Consider the following 24,804-nt stretch of genomic DNA (forward strand, 5'->3'; position numbering starts at 1 on the left):
CGGCTTCGCTCTCCTCCGACTGCGACTGTCAAGGCGGGCCGACGGCGGGCCCGTTCCTCGGCCTGGCCCGGCGCGCGCGGCGCTCGAGTCCAGCAGCCCTTCCGCCTAGGCCCGCGTTGCCCGGACAACGCCGACTTCCGGTCCGTCCCGGCGGAAGCGGCCGACCGAGCCTCGGCTGAAGCTCTCGTGGGTTCCGCCGGCGCCGCTGCACCACCAGGTCGGTTCCGGCCGGGGGGCGGGGGAGTTGGGCAGCGCGAGCTGCGTGCGTCCGGCCGTGGGGCGAGGGAGACGCGGCCGTGGGGTCTCCCGTGGGCCGCCCGACGTGCTTTGCTCACCCTTCCGCCGGGAAGGGGTTGTGTTGGGTGTGTTTGTGTGTGTGTGTGTGGCTGGCGAAGGGGAACAGCCGGGTCGGTCTGTGCCCGGGAAGGCAGGCAGGCAGGCAGGCAGTTGGTTCAGCCCCTGGGTGGGAAAGAGGGCTGGGCTGTGCGTGGCTGTGGCGACCCCCCCCCCCGGTGTGAAGGACGAAGCCCCCCGGGTCGAGGGAAGCTCTTCCAGGCTACAGTGGCAGGCGGCAGTTCAACAGGCAGAGCGCCTTCTCTGATAGGGAAGGTCGAACCTGTTGAGTGTCTGCCTGAGAGGGGCTACTGTGTGTGTGTGTGTGTGTACATATACATACATACACAAGGGAAGGTCGAACCTGTTGAGTTTCTGCCTGATAGGGGCTACTGTGTGTGTATGTGTGTACATATATATACATACACATACATGCATACATACATACACATACATACATACATATATACACACACCTTGGGGGTGTGTCTGATTTTATTCTGGGGCAGGGAGCAAGGACCTGCAGAAAGAGGTGAGGGTGACCTAAGTCAGGACCCCCCCCCACGGCTGGGTTCACATGACACACTGGCTCCCAACTAGTAGACAAACCTGCTTTTCAGGTTTTCAGTATGTTCAGCTTGAAACTAATCCAAGTATCAGGGTTTGGTCAGAATGCTAAGTCACACAGGAAAGAAATCCAACTACGGTCAAACACTAGCAAGTGGGGTGGGAGGGGTGGTATACAGTTGCTGGGCCTTGAACGAGCTGGATATCAGTGTGTTGACGTGACACACTGCCGTCTCTAGATTGTTGCTGGACCAGCTAAGTCTGCCTTCCCCTTGTCTTTCTTTATTGGAATGTGATAAACAGGAAACCGTCCCCAGCGGGTATAGCATCATCTTAGGGGGAAAATACGTTGGTGGGAAAGATTTGGGCTGCAAGGCTTCTATTAAAATTGTGGGAAAGTTTGGGTCCTACTTCCTCTAGGCCAGTGGTTCTCAACCTTTTTAATGCTGCGACCCCCAACCGGTCGTAAGTCAAGGACTACTCAACTGGTCGTAAGTTGAGGACTACTCAACTGGTGCAGCATCATTTGCAGACTGGGGCTTTTGGCGGGCTCAGCAAGGCAGAGACAGCCTGGACAATTCCTATTGGCTTTTGAAAGCCAATAGAATTAGACTCTATTCAAGAGAGTCTATTCTATTGGTTTTCAAAAGCCAATAGAATAAAAGGGAGTAGCACAGCTAAGGAAAAGGGGGAAAAAATGGCAGACTGCATTGTTTGTCAGTGAAATGGTCGTTCGACCCCAAATGGGGTCCCGACCCACAGGTTGAGAACCACTGCTCTAGGCTTCCAAAATCGGAATGGAATTGCAGTTGCGGGTTGCCTCCGTAGGTCATTATGCAGAAAGCGATCTCCTTTCTTGTCCCAGACTCAAGGAAATCAGGACAAGGAATAGGAATTTTGGAATACTGCACAAATGGATTCCAATTTTTCAGAACTGCAAAAAGGGAAAGAGGGCTGCAAAGAAAAAAAAAATCCACCAAATCTCATTGCTTAGAATTGAGTTTATAAAATGTAATAGCATCTAGGAGCTACAGTCTCCACCTTTTGATGCAGTTTGGAGTTGTTGACTTCTTCCGCTGCCTTCCATCTCTGTCTTATTCTTTTTCTTGTAACGATATCTTCTAGTCGTAATTTTCGTTTCTCTCTTTTTTTCAAATTCTCACTGATGCCAAGAAAAAGTAGTAAACAGTCTCAGGGCCAGATAAATGTTTAGCAGACTGCAGGAATCTTGGCATTCTATAGCTGAATTTCAGTACAACTACTTGGAAACCGACAAATCATGGTCACAAGAGGCTTGCAAAGCCTGCATGTTGCAGCCATGATGCACGGCTTAATAATGCTGGTTATGACAGATCCGTCTTTTGATTCAGTTCTGCTACCTTCTCTACGCTGAGCCGTCTGTTTCGTGTTCCATAACAAGTCAAGTTCAGCAGTTCAGAAGAAAATGGGGGGAGGGGAGGGGGGGAATGAGCTGCTGTCTCCAAATCTGGAGGTGGTATTACAAAAAAGTTCATCACCAGATTGAGTAGCACAGCTACCCCTCTGATTATATTTTCTGCACAAATAGGGAGTCTAACAGACTTCAGCATTAGTCTTCAGTGTTCTTTTTTTTCCTAAGCGAATTGCCAATGTCAGAATTAATTGTACGAATAGAATATGAGGGGGTTGCAGCGATGCAAGCATAATGCTCTGATTCTTACTGGGTGGATAGGAGATTTTTTGAAAGGACCCAAAGGTGCAGTTTGGGAAAGTTTTATTCCTTCAAACAAAACATAGGCAACATTCTCCTCTCTGAGTCACTTTCAGGTATAGTTCCATGGTGAGAGTTAGGGCACCGAGTGCTGCCAGAATAGAAGCATGAGCATTTTTTTTTTTTATTCTATTGGTCTTTTGAATGTTGACTGTGCAGCCCAACTTTGCTGCACCGGTGTGTGTGTGTGTGTGTGTGTGTATACGCATGTGTGAGAGAAGGGGAGGGGTGTTTTATATGGAGTACATGTTTCTTGAGGAAAATTTCACACGATAGTGTGGATTTGTCCTTAATTGTGTAATCTGAGCAGCTCTTGGTACATTCGGCATATTTAGTCATTTGAGCCCAAGAGGTTGTGGAAGAATTTTTAAGCTCATAGAAACAGCACCTTGCTTGGCCTATTCTGCATTTCTTTGCAGTGATGAAATGCAAAATGGTTTTTCCAAAGTTTGCCACCGAAGGGGTTAACCACACAGCTTTCTTTTCTGTTGCTACCCAAAGTGTTTTGATGGGTGTTTCTTCTTCCTAGCAGCTTAGAACACCCTTATTTTTCAGCCACTCAGTTCAACATTAGTATGCTAGATTAAAAAAAAAAATACTAGAAATATATATTCCTTTCCCAACATTTTCACCCCTTTGCTTATACTACTGAATTTTTGTTTCCTGCTTTGTCCTGTACATGAAAGCAAAATGCTAAAAAGAATTTCACTTTTAAAGTACATTATACTTGTTTGCGTCTTGTGGGTTTTTTTGTTTTTTGGCCCAAAAGAAGAGCTAAGTTCGTCTGTCCTTATACTGGAAGATCTGTGGGACACCCATACAACTCATGCAATTGGGATACTAAATAATTTTCATATTGCTGTACTTTGCCAACTCTTTAGCAATTCCGTTTTACCCCAAAGAGGCAAAATAATGTGCCTTTTGAGAGAGAGTTTTGTCCTTCCTGCTATTTCATAGGTCTACTTTACTCAACACTTAAAAGCCATTTCAAGTGATAGCAGCATGTGGATTAGTGTTTTTCACCCTCAGCAATGTTTAAGATGCGTGGACTTCTATTCCCAGCTGGCTGGAGAATTCTGGGATTTGAAGTCCACACCTCCTGCCCGGTTGAGAAAGACTGACTTGGTCCTAACTGGTAGATCATATCATAACTGACCACACTTTTCTTCTCCAAAGACCTTTCCAATGGAATCCACCTGATCTCTCCAAAGGGACAGTGACCGGCACACATTTCTTAAACTCTTTCCTTTTGTTTTTTTTTAAACATGCTCTTCATGATGCTAGGACACTGCATGCAACCTGGCTCTCCTTCCTGGCGCCCCCTCTTTGCAAGACTAACAATTGCTTATCTTTGCTCAGAGGTAAAGGCGGACGTGTAGACATGGGAACCCAGGGCGGGCCTTCCTAGCCAATATCAGGGCATGGAGGAAGGTGAGGGAGGTGGCGACGCCCAAGTCCCACCTGTCCGCCTCTGGGTCCGACGGATGGGTGTCTACTGCGATGAGACCCAAGCAACATGGCTTGTGGCACCAGAAGAGGTAAGCGCCCTTTTTTCTTCCTGGCTTCCCTGCCCAGGTTGATTAGACTGGTTTTGGCTTGAGCTTGTCGCGATTGCGTTGTGTGCTTCTCCCTCCTTTAGGAAGGAGGGACGCTGAAAGCCCGGATCAGAAGAATCCCCGTCCCCCTGGGTGAAGCCGTGCGCCCCAGCCGCCTTCCTGCTTCTCGGCTGCCCCACATGTGGCAGCTCTCAGAGGGGCTGCAGTACCGGGATAGTAACTCTCGCATCTGGGGCATTGAACATCACCTCATGGTAGGTTGCCTTCAGCAAACTAAACCTTGCCCAGTGGAGAGTTGGTGGACATCTAGTCCCGATGATCGTCCGTTGGCTGGGCTACAATAAATGCGTCTTTGGGTCCTTGCAGATCATGGGAGTGGAAGAGCTGCTGTTGAGACTCCTGACAAGCAATTAGATCTGGTGAGCTTCTTCTTCCTCTCGTCGTCTTCCCCCACCTTCCTTGCATTCATATTTTTTTTTTTTACTTTCTGCTTTCTTTTACTCACGGTGGTTCTTTCATGCCGGCTTTTGTCTTTCAGGAGCTGCAACTGTAGGATGGTGTCCTGTTTGTTTTTTATGTGTTACCTCCTAGCACTCGACATGCCGCTGCCCCTGAGGCAGACCATGGCGTGCAACTCTCTTAACCGCCCAGAGCAGCATCACTCAACAGCTTAGGACAGGCAGTCAACAAGAGTCCCATGGGCCACTTGAAAGCAGAGGGGCAGTTTTAGGTAGGCAGACTGGACCTGCCCCTTCCCTGCTGGAAAGCTGGTCGGAATACCACGGAGTAACAAGCAAGGGCAAGGGTCTCAGCCCTCCTGCTTGCAGAGCTTCCAGAAGCCTGGGGGGAGTGGGGGGCAAGGGGAAGGTCAGAATGGATGGCTGGGCCCCATGGACCCTGGTCTTGATCCAGTAAAGCAGGTCATAACGTCTTCCTTGAATGAACCGCCTTGACAAATACTGTGTTCTTTTACCGACCAAGGATGTTGTGTGTTTGGTTTTTCATCTTATTAATTTCTGGCAGCATCACCAGGGGTTATACTGTTCCCTACATGTTTTTACGAGACCAGTGGCTCAGAGGGGAGAATCTAGTTTTCAAAATGTCTTTCTTCCTTCCTTCCTTCCTTCCTTCCTTCCTTCCTTCCTTCCTTCCTTCCTTCCTTCCTTCCTTCCTTCCTTCCTCTCATGAACAAGGAACTATGATTCAAGTTCCACTCATTTCTCCAACGCATGCAATCTTTTAGTTTTCATCCTTTGAGTGCATGTTATCCAACAAGTTTGTTTAATGGGGTTCGTAATAAGGGAAGGCTGTGTCTTTCTAAGTGTCATTCCAAAATTTAGAAAAGGAACTTAACAACTTAGCGGTTGATAAATCCCAGGATCTATTAAGGAGAAATCATCTTTCTCTGGCTGGGTTTATTTATCACACTAAGCTAACAAAGTCTGATTATGACTTAGTTTACAATATGAGTCTATTTACTGTTATGGTGATCTTTGGTTTTGTTGCATGAATCCATCAGATTTTATTTTGGGTTTAAGCAAACCAAGTTAGCGCATTGTAATCCTAGAACTGTCTCCATTCTATGTTCTCTCTTGCTTGGCAAGCTTTGGGGAAGGCAGAACTCATCTGGACTCTTGCCAGCTCTCTCAGTGACACATGGGAGATTGGCAAGTAACCCTTTACAGGAGCAAGAGAATGGACGTAAAGAGGGTGAAGTAAATCCTTGACTGGCTGGATCCTCTATTACCAAATTATAGATGGGAGGAGAAATAAAGTTGTTGTTTTTTTTAGATAGGGCCTTAGGAACGTTGACCCTTCAGTTTGCCAGGATAATATTTTCCTTTCTGAATTTTGTTCTAGTTCCCTGATTATGGCTGCAAAAGACCCCTGTAAGAAACATGCCTGTGAAATCCAGAAATGTTTGCAAGGTAAGTAAGTGGCTTCTCTTGATTTCGTAGCATTTGAATTATTGTTAGGTAAATAGATGCCTTTTCCAGGCCCTTCAAAGCATCTTTAGAAAATATAGATTCAACGAAATCAAAATAATCATCAAAGGGGAGGACAGAAAAGCCTAATTTTAAACTTCATACTTATTAGCAGAAATAATTTAAACTGTACCCCTATCCATAGACTGCATATGACTTCCCAGCAGCCCCTGTGCAGTTTTTAATTGCTTGCTGAGGTCGTGGAGGTGAAAGCAATTGCTTCTGGAGTAAACAAGATTTCCTTCCAAATTTAGCTATTCACGTTTATCCTAAATTGGTAGAGGAAATAGTTTTTGCTGTGATTTTCTACTTTGTAGTCTTGCCTTTACAACCTGCTGTGTTTTAATAATGTTGAAGCCCTTCAGAACAACAAAACGCTACAGAGGTCAGATCTGGTCTATATTTGTGTGAATTTCTGGTGCTCTGCGAGCAATTCTTAAGCGCCAGCTTAAATTGTAGCCTGTAATTAAAGCCTTCATCCCGGATATAGACTGAGAATTGTAGAAACTAGAAGGTCTTCTAGTCCAACATTCTGCTCAAGGCGGGAGACTTGGTATAATATCGTATTGATACCGCTAAAATTTGAAGAAACCCAAGTATCCCGATCTCATTTCCATTAAACTTGTGTGCATTAACATTAAACGTAGTTACTGCAGTCATGAACGTCATTTTGTTTCCTTGCCTTGTTGAAAAATTGCAAATTTGATGACATCTTCTGGAGACCTTAACGCAGGGGTGTCAAACTCAATTTCATTGAGGGCCACACCGGATGGGTGTGCCCAGGGTGGGTGTGGCCTACTGGGTAGGCATGGCCAGCTCTACATCGTTCACATCAAGGTTGCCTGTGGGGGCCTGGTCAGGAGTGGGACAGATCTGAGGGTCTCTGGCAGAAGGGGGTGGGACCGGGGCAAGCGCCAAGGCATGGTCCATTTCTTCATTCCTCACAAAGGGTGACACCTCCCCAGCATGCACCTAGGGGGCAGGGCCAACAAGGCAGGGACTGGTTCCTCGCTGTTTCCAGACAACCTTGTGGAGCTAAGACTGAATGCGTTTCAGCATAGATGGCCACTACAAAATTGTACATTGGCTCCCAGCCGGCCTGGGCCAGGGCCAAGGCAGCGGGGGCCATTCCCTCACTGTTTCCAGGATGGCTTCGCGGGCCACATGAAACCACTTCGTGGGCCGCATCCGGCCCCCAGGCCTTGTGTTTGACATGTCTGCCTTAACGACTTTTGGAAATGGCGCGGAGCATGTTCGTTTGTGGTCATAGGCTTATTTTGAAGGGGATGCTACCTGCCCACCTTCCATTCTACAGACCACTCACCATTGGGTCTTCTTTCGTTCCAGCAAACAACTACTTGGAATCTAGATGCGAAGCTGTCTTCCAGGAGATGAGACGGTGTTGTGCCCAGTACCCCAAGGGCATATCCCTCTCTTGTTCAGGTTTTAAGGGGGAGGAAAGAGAGAGAGAGAAGCAGGTACCGGATTCCAACCAATCTCACCCTCTGCAGTCTTGAGGACGCCCCTTCTCCGGGAGGGCCGAGCAGCCTTACCTGCCGTCTACGTAGCTACCGCGCTATACCTCAATTTATTCTCTTGCATGGGAGGGCTGCTCCCACAGCGCAAGCCAGCTCCTCTTCCAGACGCCCACGGAAACCCGAAGACGACAAGCCCGCCTGTCGGAAGAGTAGAGCTCCTAGCACTTTTGTTGTCAAAACGATGTTACTGCTGTAGCCTTATTGTAAAGTAGATTTGGAGTAGAACCCCTCGATTTGTGAATAGTCCGTGTCATTTGTTCTGTGGTCCAGAAGAGCAATATTCCACTGGAAGGTGAAATCCAGCCGTTTGGCTGGGCGTCCCATTTCAGGCCATCTTTTGTTATGTGTGTGGTTAGGTAAAGCGGGTCCTTTGTTGAAACGCAAAGACTTTACACGCTCGTGAAGTCGGTCGTTTCTCGCTCTGTTCAAGGGTTGTCCTTTTCCGCTAGACAGGAACAGGTTGGCAACTACTAAAGCCCACAGAGCCAGCTTTTTAGCCCATTAGTTTACCCGAACGTGCCAGGTTTTCTCATTGGGAAAAGGTAAGACAAAACCACCTAGTTCTCCGGACTTTGATTCAGTAGCGGTCAACTCCAATTGCACAATGTTGATTTATGTAACGCTGTGGTAGAAGCAGCTGATTTCAGGGATAGCTACCTTGTGTGCTGTGTTACCCCCCCCCCCTTTCCCTACTTGTAAAGCAATAGGCACTTTGTGGAAAGCCAGAGTTGCGAGTATTCTTTTTAAAATTCAACCTTTTGCTATGTATGCAGATGAAATCCCATTTCTGTGAATGGAATAGGAATGTTTAAGGGTAGCACCCTGACTTAGTCCAATGTTTCCCAAGGGATTTGGAGCACCCTTTACAACTCTTGCTGTTCTGTATCTTGTGCCTCCTCCATGTTGGAAACCATCGCAAAATAACTGCAATGTTGTGTACGCCACAAGCGGGCTTTGGCAAAGCTGGTGGGATAAGCTGCTGCAATTCAATAAATACACAATCCATACAAGGGTACGGTCATGTTATCTTAATACTTAAGGCCCAAGAGAACGAACCTATTTTGAATTGCCTTTCTTGGACAGAATTCTGCGGATGACAGGAGCAAGTTAAGTTTCTCCTCTTAAGAGTGAAATCTAGGTCACTGAGAAATGCATCGTTACTAGCGGTCCAAATAATTGCAGAGATAACCCCTTATTTCAAATCCGATGAATGTCACAGGCAGGACATTCAGTAGCCGAAGTCAAACCACAAAACCCTCAGAATGTGTATTTTATATCTGCAATTCTCTTTCAGTAACTTGAAGAAGTTATCCGATTTGTTGGAAGTTTGCAGGGAGAGGCTATGGCTCAGCAGAATGGTGCCTGGTTTTGTTATATACAAGGCTCTGAGCTTATTCTCTAGCTCTTGCAAGTAAAATAAAAAGTGCTCTAGAACGGAGTCCTGTTTTCCTATTGCCAGCCCAGTATAAACCAGATATAGACGTGTGCCCCAACTAGCACAGCCAGAATCATGCAAGTTACAGTTCAAGGCCAGACAATGATAATATGGAGCTGTGATCTGAGTTGACTGGGATTTTCCAAGTTCAGGAAAAGAGTTATTTGCGGGACAGTTATTTGCGGTACAGCCTGGACTTAATAAAAATGAATGTCTGTATTGCAAATTATAAGAAAAGAGATCTGTATATGAAATAGGCCCACTGCCTTATAGGACATACAATAGAATATTTGGTATTAATCAATCATATAAACTAATTAACAAAGCATCAGGTTGCCCACTATTCAGCAACCACCAATAGCCACACGAGACAAAATTATTATGAGTAATTACAATCGTAATCTTTTTCAACCTTTTCCTTTTAATTCTTCTAGGCTTAATTGAAAAAATACATGAACCTCACACTTCTAAGAGATTTTCCATTTTCCAAGAGATCTGAGGGCATACAGATTGAATAAATAGACTCCAAAAAACCATTTAATTCTCACTTCAAAACATTTGAATATTGTATAAAAACCTAGAACCGTAGGTTCCTCTTAAGTCTGACACACAAGGCTGATAGGATTCAGTATTCAATTTTGCAACTGTGCCCCAGCCAGTTAAATTAAATTTGACCCACCTTCTATAATGTTTTAACTTCAATCTCTAAAGGTGCCTTTGGATTATATAGACGGTAACTAATTGCAAAGCAACTATGTCTTTGCATCATAAGTAAGAGTTGTGCGATTCTGGAAGAAAGACACATCTGTTTTAAAATGTTGTAGACAAGTGAGCCATTTATGTTCCTGCAAGGGGAAAAAAAAATCTTTAAAAAACATTTAAACAGAAGACTAAATCCAAAGTGCTATATAAAAGAACTGTCAGTTGAATGTCTTCTACTGAAATGCTTTTAAAATATATTTTTTTTTCCTGCATCCATTCTGTATCCCCAAAGGGTGACATTATTCTCTCATGTTTCCGAATAGGTCAGTCGGCTTATTCAAGCTCCCTCTTGTGTTTAAAGACTTCCTAGCATGGAAATTATTTTAGGCATCTTCTGGTAGGTAATAAAAACCTTGAAACTGGACTCTAGTCTCACTGAAATTCACCAGAAGTTCTGGGGATCTTTGAAATCGTTAAAACCTGTCCTGCAAGTGCTCAGAATTCTACTGCGCAAGGACTACAGTGATCATAGATTTTCTTTGGGAAGCAGGAATGACACAAGACACATGGTATGAATACACGCAGTCACAAATTTAGGCCCTTAATCTTTGCTCAACTACTAGGAAAGGCCATTATTCAAGACCAGTGCTTCACAAACTTGGCGATTTTTAAGACACGTGGACTCCCCAGGTATACTGGCTGGGGAATTCTGGAAGGCAAAATCCTCATTTCTTAAAAAGTTGCCAAGTTTGAGAAACACTAATTTCTTGTTGCCTTGGTTGAGGTCAGGAGATCAGTGATTTGCCATGAAAGCAAGTCTGCCTTTAACTCCGGAGATTCTAAGTTGTCAGAATATCAAGCTGGTTGTTTTCCTCCGATAGTCTCATAAAGCTAGAGGATGGAGTTTTCGCAAGGTGAAACATAGTCCTGTATGTTCTTAGAAACATATGAGCCTTGGGGGCACCTATGATGATAAGCCCCGATGATGGTTAGAATGCAGTATTGCAAGCAAACTCTGCCCACTGCCAGGAGTTCGATCCTGACAGGGCTGAAGGTCGACTCAGCCTTCCATCCTTCTGAGGCTGGTGAAATGAAGGCCCAGATTGATGGGGGCAACATGCAGATAACGCTTCTACCTTCCAAACCACCCAGAGAACGTTGCAAGTACTACAGGGCGGTATATAATTTTAAATGCTATTGCTATAAACACTCTTAAGGACGGCGTTAAGTCTTTATGACACAGAGTTCTACCTAAGATCAATGAAAAAAGTTGCAGGCCAAGAAAGCTTTCCGCTATTCAATAATGCATGCATTTATAGGGATGGGGGGGGGGAAAGGATGAGTCTATGAGCTAATGCCATTATCCCACGGATAAAATGGTGAGAACCTCAGGAGAAATCACACCTAAAGCATTATATCTTTCCGCTCAATATCCATTCCTATAAAGCAGTGGTTCTCAACCTGTGGGTCGGGACCCCATTTGGGGTTGAACGACCATTTCACGGGGGTTGCCAAACAACGCAGTCCGCCATTTTTTCCCCCCTTTTCCTTAGCTGTGCTACTCCCTTTTATTCTATTGATTTTTGAAAGCCAATAGAATAGACTCTCTTGAATAGAGTCTAATTCTATTGGCTTTCAAAAGCCAATAGGAATTGTCCAGGCTGTCTCTGCCCTGCTGAGCCCGCCAAAAGTCCCATTCTGCAAACGGTGCTGCACCAGTTGAGTAGTCCTCGACTTAACGACCAGTTGGGGGGGGGTTGCGGCATTAAAAAGATTGAGAACCACTGCTATAAAGGGAAACAAATTCTGCCCCTTTCACTCTGAGCTAAAATTAATCCTCCGACGCAGGAGGACCCCTACCCAGCTCCCTCTTCACCCTGCAGCCCACCGCTCAAGAGTTCTGAACCAGACAGTCGAGACCCTCCACATAATCCCACTCCCGTGATTCACAAGCAGTTGCTACCAAGACTTGAATTTATCTTAACAGCTGCAAGCGCCAGACTCTAACCCTGCAGCCACCCCACCACGGAGAAGCCAGTTTTACTTTGACTGTCTCCACAGAGCTACCACGAACGATGTTTTCCTTGATAGGCAGCCCTGCCGAGTCTTCCAGGCCTCCAGTCAGACATGGAGGACTACAGAGAATCCCACACAGCAGTCAAAAGAGTTTCCACAGATTATTCCAGTAATCCTGTAGTATAAATAAAAAACTTGGATGAGTTGCTCCCAAGCACCGACTTTGCCAGGAAGCCAGGAAGCAGCGGCCATTTCTAGATGGCAGTTATTTCAGGATATGCTCTCATCCCATCCTGTAGACCTGCTGGCTTCTGTGGTCTGCGAGGAGGTGCAGGAAGTTCTCTTGACCCTTAATGAGAAGGTGAACGCAAAAGCAGATGCTATGGGTCCCCTTCCACAGTAAGGTGTCTAGGTTACGCCAGCGAAAGGGGGAAAAATAAACGCTGTGGGAAGGAAGGGGAATTCTGCAGATTCTGGAATCTCAGGCAGGGATTGAGTGCATCCTGAAGATTAATCCAATTTCCCTCCTGTATCGAATAAAAAAAGGAGGAACCAATGGGGGGGGGGAAAGGGGGCTAGTGGTGGTGTTTCTAGGTGCTACTTTGCAGGTATCAAAAAAAAAAAAAAGGCAAGTCAGGAGGCTGAGTGCTTCAGTGGGCAAACCGGGCACTGGAGGAATCAAGCAGAAGATGGGCGCAGTACCAGCAGATGGAAAGGCCGATTGGGCAGGACTCCTAAGAAGCCATGCCAAGCAAGAACCCACCAACGAAGCCTCCAGACAGCAGAACGTTCCTCTTCAGAAAACCGATGGCCTGGAGCGAGAAAGGAAAAATTTACAGGGGCTGGGCTTGGACTCTTCGTATTTCCACTGCTAGAGCTTTTAAAACAGGGCTTTTCAACCTTTTCACTTGTACCACTTTTAGGATATGGCAACATCCGAGTACCACCAGTCGCCCAGCAAGGTGTCAAAAACTTGATGACCCAAAAAAAAAAAAAAGGAAAAAAGTGATGAAGTACAGGTAGTCCTTGACTTACAACAGTTTGCTTAGTGACTGTTCAAAGTTACAATGGCCCTGAAAAAAGTGCCCCCTGAGCCACAGCCAAGCAAGACACCTGCCTGCCCACCCGGCCGCGCTCTTCCTCCTGTCCGAGATTTTCATTGTTGGGAGCATTTCTGTTGAGGATTGGCAGCGGGGGTGGGGTGGGGGGTGTTTGGTTTTTATTCCCCCCGTCTGCTGGGTGGTTGCAGCAGGTTTTGGTCACTTCACATGACCCTGGGACATGTGACCGTCATAAATATGAATCAGTTGCCAAGCACCTGAATGTAAAGCACAAGACCCTGGAGATGCTGCAACATTCCAGCTGATTGGCGCTTCTTCTGGGCTCAGCAGAAGCACCAGGATCAGCGCTGAGCTCCAGCTGGAGCCTATTGCAGATCCTGGCACTTCCGCTGAGCCCTGACAGTCCCGAAGAAGTGCTGATCCTGGCACTTCCGCTGAGCCCTGACAGCCCTGCAGTTCCAGCCATCTCTTGCTCAGGCTTGTGCAGTGCTGCCACCGGTTCAGCTCATTCCCCTCCCCCGCTACCACTTCAAGAAGAGGCTAGACAATCACCTGTCTGAGATGGTATAGTTTCTCCTGCTTGAGCAGAGGGCTGGACTAGAAGACCTCCAAGGTCCCTTCCAGCTCTATTCTGTATTCTATGTCTGGGTATCTTGCCTTTATGCTGGAGAAAACTGTGCCGCCGATATTCAACGGCTGTGTAACTGTTGCTTAGCTAGGAAGGAAAGCACAGTCCTGGGAGGACCGCGGACTGCTCACCCTAATTCTTCAGTTCGCCTTCTTTACTGCACAATTATTCCGTGGTTTTTTTTGCTACACCCCAGCAATCAGCTCTCCAAACCCATCTTTTCACAGGCTTGGCCTTCAGCCTCACCTCATCAAATTGGCTCTTCATCTCTGGCGCCAGCTTGCTGGAGGTGCTACCCGAAAACTTCAGGTGCTTCTTAGCTTTGCTTACATCTCGCTCCACCATCTTCCAGTCGATTTTGATGTATCCTGTGTGGTTTGCAAGCTGGAGGGGGGGGGGGGAGGAAAGGTTTCATGAAGCAAATGTCTGCACGTAAAGCCAGGTTTCCCTGGACCATTTGCTCATTTCCCTAGTGCAAGGGTAGGCAACCTTGGCTCTTTTTATGACTGGTGGACTTCAACTCCCAGAATTCCTGAGCCAGCCATGCTGAGGGGAAAGAGAGAGGTTTCCAAGCTGAGCCAGGCTGGCTGAGGAATTCTGGGAGTTGAAGTCCACGAGTCATGAAGGAGCCAAGGTTGCCTACCCTGGTCTAGGAGGCTCACCGCTTAGAACAGGAGGACTTAGGACAGGGGTAGGCAACCTTGGCTCTTTTATGACTCGTGGACTTTCCCAGAATTTCTGAGCCAGCTATGCTGAGGGGAAAGGGAGAAGTTTCCAAGCTGAGCCATGCTGGATCAGGAATTCTGGGAGTTGAAGTCCATGAGTCATAAAAGAGCCAAGGTTGCCTACCCCTGCCCTAGCTGACTCACTTCATGACAAAGGAAGAAAGGCATGCACGGCGGACATTTTCTGCCCAGGAAGGAGCGGGACTACTGCAGAGCAGGATCTCAACTCCCTGACCCTTGCAGGCTGCTCCAATGGATGCCACCCTCTATAGCTAATCAAACTGCAAAACTGGTTGCGGTACGAAAGATCCCTCGGCAACTGCCCCGATGTTATTGAAAGACAGGAAGAACCACCTGTTCTCTGTTCCCAATCTCTACAAGCAAAGCTGTCCCATCGGGAACAGCAGGGTATCCCATGACACACAATAGCATGAGGCTGTCCCTGACCTGAATATGTCTATAAGGAAGTTCTGCAGTAAAAGGGGAGTATGTCACATCTGAATGTGCTACACGGCCAACTCAAAAATGCAAGGGACGTAAGGCTCTATTAAACTATCCTAATTTCTATCACTGCCGAGATAAAACATGCTGAAGACAGATGGGATTCCCCTTGGGCTGCCTATCAACCCAAGCCCAAGCAAGAACCCACCTGAAGCAAGAAGAAGCCCCCGCCCACTGCTGTCGCTGCTAGTTTGCCAACCTTCTGGAAGATGAACCCGGTGCACCTGTGAATCCAAAGGGAGAGTGTCAAACAAAACCAGGCTAGAGGAGAGTCAGTTTGATGTCATGGTTCAAGCACCAGCTGAGGACCCAGAAGTTCCATCTTAGGCAGGGGTGGACAACCTTGGCTCGTTTATGACTTGTGGACTTCAACTCCCAGAATTCCTGAGTCAGCCATGCTGAGGAGAAAGGGAGGTTTCCAGGCTGAGCCAGGCTGGCTCAGGAATTCTGGGAGTTGAAGTCCACGAGTCATAAAGCGGCCTAGGCCAGAGGTAGGCAACCTTGGCTCTTTTATGACTCGTGGACTTCAACTCCCAGAATTCCTGAGCCAGCCATGCTGAGGGGAAAGGGAGAGGTTTCCAAGCTGAGCCATGCTGGCTCAGGACTTCTGGGAGTTGAAGTCTACCGAGTCATAAAAGAGCCAAGGTTGCCTACCCCTGATCTTAGGCATGAAAAGCGGGCCAATCCCCAGGAGTTCCACCTTAAGGATGAAAGCTAACTGGGTGACTTTGGGCCAATCGGGAGGAGATTGTGAGTTCTACTCCCGCCTTAGGTATGAAAGCTGGCTGAGTGACTTTGGGCCAATCACCAGGAGATTGGGAATCCTAGTCCCGCCTTAGCCATGAAAGGCGGCTGGTGACTTTGGGCCAATCGCCAGGAGACTGGGAATCATAATCCCGCCTTAGTCATGAAAGGCAGCTGGGTGACTTTGGGCTAATCGCCAGGAGACAGTGAGTTCTAATCCTGCCTTGGGAATGAAGCCGCTGGGTGACCCTGGGCCAGTCCCTGTCATCTCTCACCCATCATTCAATCTGAGGACAACCAGCACACGGAGCAGCCTCACCATCCCGTGACGCCTCCAATCGCCAGCTGGGTGGCCACGTTGTATTTTTCTTCACTGGACGTTGAACTCGGCCCAAATAGTTTGCGCCACCACGGTTGATTCTTTGTGTATTCAGCCAGGTCCAGCACATCCTCATCACTATTCTGCCTCCCTGAAAAATCAGGGTAAAAATCATAAGGTGATTAAAAAAAATAATAATAAAATGCAAAAAGAAATGAAATGGCAGACGCTACTTTCACAAATGCAATTCACACCCTGCTCTCATCCATGGATTGTTCCCCATAATTTATGGAGCAAATAAAAAATGACATCATTTGGGGGGAAAAAAGCAATGATTTGCCTCACTGGCAAGAATATTAATAAATCATAATCCAATCACAAACAAGCCAAGTATATTTTAGCCTAGCATATTTTAGCCATGTTGGTGCAGTGGTTAGAATGCAGCATTGCAAGCTAACTCACTGCTGACTATCAGGAGTTACAATATCTCTATTATGTCTGTCTATAAATGTATAAATTTAATAGAGATGAATGTAGACAGAGGAGCTTGGAGAACTGCAATAAATATGTTGACTTATTTCATAGGCTCTTCTAAATGGCACTTTCCAGTTCTAACATTGTACATCTGTTTCTGTTAAACATGTTCAGTTATTATCATCTTAAATAACAATGACTGCAATTGTATTGGGTGCAAAGCCCAGTATTACAGAAAAGAACTTTTCATCTGAACTTCCTTCCAGAAAGTGTTAGCTCATAACAACAACAACAAAAACAACAAAAAATACAAGCCATGGGGACAGAGAAAAATCAGAAATGCTGAATACTTAATGAGGACCAACTAAATAGCTCAAGAGTACACAAATGTTTGTGTTTTCCAGAACACAATTCATAAGATACAATTTGTTGTTGTTGTTGTAGAGTTTATTTGTATCCACTAACATGGAATGCAAATATATTAATAACCAGAATGGAAACAAAGTTTCATTTTTTGAGAGCTGAATGCAACAAAATTTTATTTTAATGTATGCTGATTAGTGTACATTTAAAGATTCTATTCTATTCTATTCTATTCTATTCTATTCTATTCTATTCTATTACCATTCCATTCCTATTTTTATTTTATTCTATTCTATTCATTCGCTACTTTGCTTTCCAAAACATTACATCCAAAACTATGTATACTGAAAATTAATGTGAACTGAAATCCAGAAACTTCTGAAACAATAAAAGGAATCACTGTCTTTTAGTTTAGAATTACTATTAGTTAAAGAGTGCAGCTTTGAGCTGTTTTGCATTGTGCTTGTTTTCCCTTTGGTTTTCAATAAGAAATTATTTAGCTGCAATAAATAAATCTAAATTAGCATGTTCTAAAATTTGTCAAATGAGTTCTTGATATTGATCTCATTACCACAATTTTTAATGGTTTTAAACTTGCTGTATTGTTCGTTGCAAATGACCTAATGTATTGTGTTAGTTTTGTATTTCTTGCTATGCATCTTTCCTTCCCTCTGTAGCTTGTTTTTTTAAAAATATACTTTGTTACACTTCTGCCAAAGATAAAATTTATAAAAAAAAGAAAAACAGGAAAACACTAGAGAAAAAGAAGGTGCACCGGAACAACAGAAAAAGAAAAGAAAAATTAGGTGTTCTGAAGAATTTGGAAGATTGCACATTCTTTTATTCTGCTTTGGTCTGTCGCTATTAAAGATATTACTCAAAATCGTGGATTTTGAACTGCTTCCCACAATCTACTTTCAAGCTGCAAAATCACAAAGAGGCATATTGAGAACCTCTGCTTTTTTAAACAGAACTTAAGAGAAGAACAGAGTTGGAAGGGACCTTAGAGGTCTTCTAGTCCAGCCCCCTGCTCAAGCAGGAGACCCTATACCAGCGGTTCTCAACCTGTGGGTCGGGACCCCATTTGGGGTCAAACGACCATTTCACGGGGGTCGCCAAACAACGCAGTCTGCCATTTTTTTCCTCTTTTCCTTAGCTGTGCTACTCCCTTTTATTCTATTGGCTTTTGAAAGCCAATAGAATAGACTCTCTTGAATAGAGTCTAATTCTATTGGTTTTCAAAAGCCAATAGGAATTGTCCAGGCTCTCTCTGCCCTGCTGAGCCCGCCAAAAGCCCCATTCTGCAAACGGTACTGCACCAGTTGAGTAGTCCTCGACTTACGACCGGTTGGGGGTTGCGGCATTAAAAAGGTTGAGAACCACTGTCCTATATCATTTCAGACAAGTGGCTGTCCAGTCTTTTCATAAAAACCTCCAGTGATGGAGCACCCACAACTTTTGGAAGCAAATCATTATGCTGATTAATTGTTGTAACTGTCAGAAATGTCTCCTTAGTTCTAGGTTGCTTCTCTCTTTTAATGAGCTTCCACCATACTTCTTACTTCTGTCTTCTGGTGCTATGGAAAATAGGTTGACACACACACACACACACACACACGCTTCTTTGTGGCAGCCCCTCAAACATTTGCACACCATCATGTCGCCTCTAGTCCTTCTTTTCTCTAGACTAGCCATGCTCAATTCCTGCAAGCAGTCTAAAATAATAATAATAATAATAATAATAATAATAATAATAATAATACAGGTATCGTTCATCCTGCGACGATACCTGTAATACCATCAAACATCCACATCTGCCTATCCCAGGTCCTGGGTAAGGACTTGAGAGGTAGACAAAATGCCAAATCCAGTCTGAACATCTGGCTGACTGTGCGATGATCCATAATAATAATAATAATAAAGTTGGAAGGGACCTTGGAGGTCATCTAGTCCAACCTCCTGGTGAGGCAGGTAACCCTATACCATTTCGGACAAATGGCTGTCCAGTCTCTTCTTAAAGACTTCCAATGTTGGAGCATTCACAGCTTCTGGAGGCAGGTTGTTCCATTGGTTAATTGTCCTAACTGTCAGGAAATTCTTCCTTAGTTCTAGGTTGCTTCTCTCTTTGATTAGTTTTCATCCATTGCTTCTTGTCCTGCCCTCAGGCGCTTTGGAAAATAGCTTGACTCCCTCTTCATATGCTTAGTCTCCAGCTAAATCATATGAAGAACCCAACCTGTAAGTTAGCTGAGTGGAGAAATTTTCAAGAGCAGTATTTTTTAGTGCAGCCAAGGTCTGTGTAAACTGATACCTAGGATGCAGGCTACCGTACGTCAGATGCCCCATTTATACACACAGATGAGTAACATTTGATCATCAGTCACACTCTCTCAACGAAACACACTCGGCAGGACTGTCTGAGCAATCCTTTTGAGCCCTTCCCCCACCCAAAAGGAAAATGTACATATAAATAAGTAAAATAAATTTCTGAAAAGGATAGGGCTGGGTTAATGCAAAGGACAGCAACATCTCACCAAACATGGTTTTTGAATCACTAAGGAAAATAGGCCCGTTTTATTTTTACTGTACAAGCCAAAAGGATGAGCGGGGAGTGCAATAAAAGCAAAGTGAAGGCTTTTGTTATTTCCAGCTACAAATCCGAGAGCCGAGTTGAAACAGACTTAAGAATGAACAGGGCTTTAGGGAAGTCCTGAACTGATGGTGGCTGCTTCTTCTTCCCAATTCCAACCCCACTTTGGATGTGGCAAAGCCACAAACAGGACATCACAGTTCTGGATCAACACAACTAATATTAACTACACAAGACCTGTATAAAGGAAACCTAGAACTCCCTGGAGCAGTGGTTTCTAAATGGTTTGATCCAATTATCCCTTTTCCTGGTCTCAAATACTGTCATTACTCCCAACACGCGTTTGTGTGCATACACACAATTTGTTTAAACAAGGGTCTTGGCAGCAGCAGTCCCAAATTGGGTCCATTCTAAATTGCTCCAATTTCCTGCAGGATATGTACCAATTACCCCTTTGGGGCAATTGCCTGCAACTTAAGGACGGCTGCCCTAGAGAGTTATGGTGAGGTGAAATGAGTCAGGGAATGTTCTGAGTTGCCATGAGAAATCTCTGGGCAATTAAATAAATGCAAAACAACCTCCCCGGATGCTTAATTGTGATGTTGTACAAATGTACACAATAAAGTGGGATATAGTAATATATTAAGTACACATTAGTGGAGAGGAGCTTTTTTTTTTTTTTTAAAGAAAAATAGTAAGATGATGCCAAATAAACTATTAGGCATCTCAGAGTAGCACAAGCAAGGGGTGTTCAAATTTAGGACCACAAATGGACAGCCATTTGTCCAAAACGGTATAGGGTTTCCTAGGGGTTGGACTAGATGGCCTCCAAGGTACTTTCCAACTTTATTATATTATCATTATTATTACTACTACTACTACTACTAATAATAATAATAATAATTATCTACTTCAGTGTTTTTTCTCCAACCTGGCAACTTTAAGCCAGGTGGACTTCAACTCCCAGAATTGCCCAGCCAGGGATTTTTTTAAAAAATACAGTAATAATTATAATAATAATAGTATACTAGTAATAACAGTAAAATAAAAGTAATAATAATAGTAATAATAATAATAATTTCAATGCCTCTCTGGAACCATCCATGGAAATGGATTTCCTCCAGCAGCTTTCAAGGGAACCTCCCTGATTCCGTTCCCCGCCCCCCGGGGCATCTTCCTGACACCCCTGTAAGGTAGGACCAGCCAGCAGGGGTAGAGGCGTGCGGTCCTCCCTCCCAGAGGCCGGGGAAGATGGGTAAGGGAGTCCCAACAGGTGCAGAAGGCACCAGCAAAGCCAACTCATCCTCAAGGGGGGGGGTAAAGGGAAAGCCTAAGGGGGCGGAGCCAGCCGAAGACCCTCCTCCCCCTCCCGCGGTGACGTCACTCCTTTACCCCCCCCGAACGGCGGAGGGAGGGAGGGAGGGAGGGGGAGGAAAGGGGCCGGCGGGAGGCCCTCACCTGGCATGATGGTGTAGAGGCATCGCTGCTGCTGCTGCGCCCGCTTCCTGCGCTTGGCCTCCTGCTCGAGGCGGATGAGGGAGGAGCACGAGTGGGCGCCGCGGCCGTAGGGCGGCTCCAGCTCCTCCTCCTCTTCCTCCTCCCCCGGGTAGGCGGACCCCTCCATCGCGCTCCGGCGGGCGCATGCGCGCTCTTGCCTGCGCGTGGAGGGACCCGACTAGCACGCGCCGCCCCGGCAGACGCGGCGCTTTTTTTTTTGTGGGTCACCTAGGCGACGGCCGCGTGGGCGGGGCTTGACGGGGGTGGGGTTGTGGCGTCATCGGGCTGGGCTCCGCCCCCCTCGGTGCTAGGAAAGCGGGGCTGAACCCGGATCGGGGCGAAATGGTGTCTCTGATCGTGTGCAGAGGGTTTTTTTTTTTTTCCCCACTTCACCGCCCTGTGCCGCTGAATGCCCTCCTTACTGTGCAATGAACCAGGCAGCAGCCTCAGTGAAATAGCGTGGCTCAGAGCATATGCAGAGTTTTTTAAAAAAAACTTTGACACAAATAGAATAGAATAATAGAATAGAGCAGAATAGAACAGATAGAATAGAATGGAATAGAATAGAATAGAATAGAATAGTCACTTTCAGCATACATTAAAATGAAATTTCATTGCATTCAGCTCTCAAAAAGTACCATTAATGTGTGGAATGATTTATGCAATTGGTAGAATTACCAATGCCATCCAATTTCATTAAAAGGCCCCAGCCAGATCCAAATAACATTCCACAATATCTACACGCTGCCGTGGGAAAGTAAATAAGGCAAAGCAACATTCTTTGAAAAAGTTAATTTATTGCAACATTATGACGTTTGCAAGTCCTGGCCTGTGCAACACAAAAAAGATTTTAGTGTAGTATCCTGTGAGAAAGGAAGAATTACTTTTTCCTTCTACAAGGGTATCTAACTGAGAATAATACCAATTATTAAATGGGTTTCTAGCATCAGGACCAGGGATGCAGGGCGCTTAAGTTGACTTATTCAACAGCCTGTAAAATAAAGCATGAGTGGCTGCCATGGATGCCAATGGGACGGTGGATGGGACACATTTCTTAAATTTGTCCCTCTTTCCTTGCTTGGAGGTTGAGAAACACATGGGTAGAAAAATGACTCCTGGAAGGAACAAATCCGGTTGTTGGGTGTCTCAAGGGTTGAAGATTGCAGTAGGCTGCGATGCCACAGGAGACCCAGTAATCAGATGTAGCTGTTGGTATTATTGGACAGATCCTACACCAATTACTGAGCAGCCTGTTTACATCAGGATCTGGAGTTTCCTCCATTGCTTTTGGAACAAAAACAACAAATAAACATCCATGGTTAAAAAGAGAGACCGCTTGGCAGAAGAAAGTCAGTAGTTCCTGCCCTGGCATTTCTAAAAAGCTTGTAGTAGATGCTGACTTCCTAAGTCCCAGAAGAGATGGTACAGTTCTGAAAAATAACAGCGATGGATTTCAAAAATATGAATGACAATTTTTTTTCTGGCAAAGTCGGGGCACCATCATTAAGTGCTAGCCTCTTCCTGTGAGCTCATCAGGCTATTCAACTTGGAAGGAGAAAATAAACCATGATTGCCCATGAACAAATGTTGCTTGGTCGATTGAAAATCCCTCAAGAGGATAGATATGTATAAGCTTGGTTAACATCTAAAAAATTATGCCTTAAGTTATTATCTAGAGGTTGTGTGGAAGACACTTCAACAAGGTCTGCTTTAACTTTGAAACAAAAGGAGTAGACTTCCCCTCCACACCAATCCCAGCAAATGGACCTTCTGCTTATGCTTAGAATTCAACAATCTTTAGCCCTTAAATCCAAATTGGATATTTAAATTAAATTTAAAATAAAATCAAGATAAATTCAAACAAAATTAAATTAAGATAAGATCAAAATGCTAACTCAACAGAGATATCAGCTGCCTATGTAATTCCCCCCCCCCACTCCTGTTTACTCAAACTTCATTCCTTTCTCCAACAGGTCTGAGTAAGTGGAATGGAGCCCCCAAACCTTGCTGATTTAACCCAGGTCATCTGGAAATTTACAACAGCAGGCAGAATTATCTGGTTCCTGATCTAGAAATTCCAGCATCTTGAGCAGCTGGATTTAACTGTACCAACAATCAAAGCTTGCCTGCAGTGGCCCAACATGGACCATTGCTCAGATACTCCAGCCAGATGCTCTGGCTACCGAGCAACATATCAGCTCTAGCCATAAACCCACAAGACCATTCTGACATCCCAAGACACGGGACTACCCTCAGACGGTTGCAAGAGCCAGACTTTTACAGATTCTCCGTCCAGCTTGGAACTCATTGAGTATAACAGCGCTCCATTCAAGTGGTTTAAAGAGAGGAAGCATTAATGCACCTGCTCAGCTGTGGTCTGGCAACCACAGATGATGAGGGAGGCTCTTCCTTCCTGCTTCAGGAAGAAAGAAAGCTAAGAAGGGGGTGCATGCTCTGTGGGTCAAGGCTGGCCTGCCTAGCACTTCCTCAGCTGTGGGGAACAATGACAGAACCCAAGGGCTGGCTCTTAAACTATGTTTCCCAGGCTGCCACATTTCCCCATCTTGTTCTTAACTGCAGCACTACAGATGGCAAGTGAGAGCTTACATTTTGATGAAGGCATCTGGCCAACGTAGGGGAGACAACTAACCTCAGGGTAGAGCAGTGCTTCTTCAAACCTTGAGTGCGGAAAAGTCCAGGAAGAGAGACGTTGAGAGGTTGAAGCTTTCCTTGGAGTAAGCCGTCTTCTTCAGCAGCCTGTTTGGTGCTGGCTTTCCAGTTTCAACCCGAGGAACTGTAGGCCATTCCCCCCATGTGCCAAGAGAAGGAAGGCGTGAAAGCTTCTGCTGATCCCATCCTGCTCACCACCATCCTGCTCTGATTCTTGTGACCAGAATGTCAGGACAGAGCCAGGGTATTAGTAGGCCCGCCAAAAACATGTGAATTCCCCTTCCTTGGTTAGGCCATCTCTGTTCTTCTTACTCATCCTACTGGGGACAGCCCCTACTATTCACAACTGCTAGCCGAGCATTTCTAAGACACCTCAAAATGTGATCTTCAAAACAAACAACAGAAAGAAGCTCTGTGGAGTTTTTCTCCTCTTTCATTTTCTGGAAATGAACACGCTTCGTCCTGATGCCTCATGTCGCTGGGGGATTTTCATGGGCCTGGGATCAAGATGGGCTTTAGAGTCCTTGATAAATAAAAGGTAACGGTTTCCCCCGTCCAACCTTCTCCGACTCTACGGGGCGGTGTTCATCTCTGTTTCTTAGCCGAGGGAGCCAGCATTATCCAAAAACATTTTCTGTGGTCATGTGGTCAGCATGTCTATGCACCAAAGGCACATGGAATGCTGTTACCTTCCCACTGGACTGGTACCTATTGATCTACTCACATTTGCATGCTTTCAAACTGCTATAAGGTCAGGAGCTGGGGCAAGGAACGGGAGCTCACCCCTTTGCGTGGAGCTCGTGTCTCCACCCTGGGCTGCCAGCTTTCCAGCTGGCAAGCTTAGTGTCTTTAAGTGCTGAGCCATTGCTCTCCCTCCTTGATAAGTACATTTGATAAATAAATAAATGTTAAATACCGGCTTCAAGAGCACTATAAGCAGTGGTGGGATTCAGCGGGTTTGCACCACTTCGGCAGAACCGGTAACTAATTTTTGGTTGCCCAAGTCCAGAATGGACTTCCGGAAGCAGCCTCCACACAGAGAACCGGCTATTTGAATCCTACCACTGACTACGGGACCAAATTAGGTATCACAGTTGGAGAGCCGTTCTGAAAAACCGGGTTTGAGTGACACAGCTTTCTCCAAGCCTCTCTACGATTTAGTTTTTAACTTTTATTTAAGCTGTTTCTGAATTCTTTGAAATTTTCCTTAATTCCCAGCTTGGGGTGGTAGGGGGGAACAAATCATATTCTATCCATACGTGTGTGATTCTGAAGTGCATATCAGAGTAGGCAAACTGAAACTGCCCGGTGTTCCAGAGAGAGGAGAAGAGGTATATAAAAGTATATATA

General features: G+C 45.5%; 3 protein-coding genes across 6 annotated transcripts; 2 read left to right on the forward strand and 1 right to left on the reverse strand.

The window, feature by feature from the left end:
- The first annotated feature begins 4 nt into the window (after positions 1 to 4).
- MTCP1 (mature T cell proliferation 1) lies at positions 5 to 4,930 on the forward strand. 4 transcript variants are annotated; one of them, XM_039331344.1, is made up of 5 exons: positions 5 to 217; positions 4,010 to 4,188; positions 4,290 to 4,460; positions 4,573 to 4,625; positions 4,745 to 4,930. In XM_039331344.1, exons 2-4 carry the CDS (start codon positions 4,072 to 4,074, stop codon positions 4,618 to 4,620), a joined length of 336 nt encoding a protein of 111 aa, XP_039187278.1. In that variant the 5' UTR covers positions 5 to 217; positions 4,010 to 4,071; the 3' UTR covers positions 4,621 to 4,625; positions 4,745 to 4,930. The 4 variants fall into 4 exon arrangements, with proteins under 4 accessions (XP_039187278.1, XP_039187258.1, XP_039187268.1 ...); XM_039331324.1 differs by lacking the exon at positions 5 to 217 and adding an exon at positions 243 to 362 and having other exon boundaries at positions 3,935 to 4,188; XM_039331334.1 differs by lacking the exon at positions 5 to 217 and adding an exon at positions 243 to 362.
- Positions 4,931 to 4,962: 32 nt separating this feature from the next.
- Positions 4,963 to 10,290, forward strand: CMC4 (C-X9-C motif containing 4). The gene is made up of 3 exons (XM_039331357.1): positions 4,963 to 5,921; positions 6,067 to 6,134; positions 7,539 to 10,290. The coding sequence occupies exons 1-3, from the start codon at positions 5,863 to 5,865 to the stop codon at positions 7,706 to 7,708; spliced, it is 297 nt and encodes a 98-aa protein (XP_039187291.1). The 5' UTR covers positions 4,963 to 5,862; the 3' UTR covers positions 7,709 to 10,290.
- A 1,245-nt stretch (positions 10,291 to 11,535) lies between these two features.
- Positions 11,536 to 20,926, reverse strand: FUNDC2 (FUN14 domain containing 2). The gene is made up of 5 exons (XM_039331370.1): positions 20,746 to 20,926; positions 15,861 to 16,011; positions 14,946 to 15,021; positions 13,818 to 13,955; positions 11,536 to 12,694 (listed from the first exon to the last, which is right to left on the reverse strand). Exons 1-5 carry the CDS (start codon positions 20,909 to 20,911, stop codon positions 12,617 to 12,619), a joined length of 609 nt encoding a protein of 202 aa, XP_039187304.1. The 5' UTR covers positions 20,912 to 20,926; the 3' UTR covers positions 11,536 to 12,616.
- Between the last annotated feature and the right edge of the window lie 3,878 nt (positions 20,927 to 24,804).

The sequence above is a fragment of the Crotalus tigris genome, unplaced genomic scaffold (assembly GCF_016545835.1).
Source record: "Crotalus tigris isolate CLP2741 ecotype Arizona unplaced genomic scaffold, ASM1654583v1 scf7180000017622.5263843, whole genome shotgun sequence".
NCBI lineage: Eukaryota > Metazoa > Chordata > Lepidosauria > Squamata > Viperidae > Crotalus > Crotalus tigris.

Coding starts and splice junctions, on each gene's coding strand:
- MTCP1 (XM_039331344.1), top strand. CDS start 4,072: ATGGAGGAAGGTGAGGGAGGTGGCGACGCCCAAGTCCCACCTGTCCGC. Junction 4,189..4,289: donor GGCTTGTGGCACCAGAAGAG/GTAAGCGCCCTT, acceptor TCCCTCCTTTAG/GAAGGAGGGACGCTGAAAGC. Junction 4,461..4,572: donor GCATTGAACATCACCTCATG/GTAGGTTGCCTT, acceptor GGGTCCTTGCAG/ATCATGGGAGTGGAAGAGCT.
- CMC4 (XM_039331357.1), top strand. CDS start 5,863: ATGGGAGATTGGCAAGTAACCCTTTACAGGAGCAAGAGAATGGACGTA. Junction 5,922..6,066: donor ATGGACGTAAAGAGGGTGAA/GTAAATCCTTGA, acceptor ATTTTGTTCTAG/TTCCCTGATTATGGCTGCAA. Junction 6,135..7,538: donor AATCCAGAAATGTTTGCAAG/GTAAGTAAGTGG, acceptor CTTTCGTTCCAG/CAAACAACTACTTGGAATCT.
- FUNDC2 (XM_039331370.1), bottom strand. CDS start 20,911: ATGGAGGGGTCCGCCTACCCGGGGGAGGAGGAAGAGGAGGAGGAGCTG. Junction 16,012..20,745: donor CCTCTACACCATCATGCCAG/GTGAGGGCCTCC, acceptor CTGATTTTTCAG/GGAGGCAGAATAGTGATGAG. Junction 13,956..14,945: donor GGGGCTTCTTCTTGCTTCAG/GTGGGTTCTTGC, acceptor CCCCCCCTCCAG/CTTGCAAACCACACAGGATA.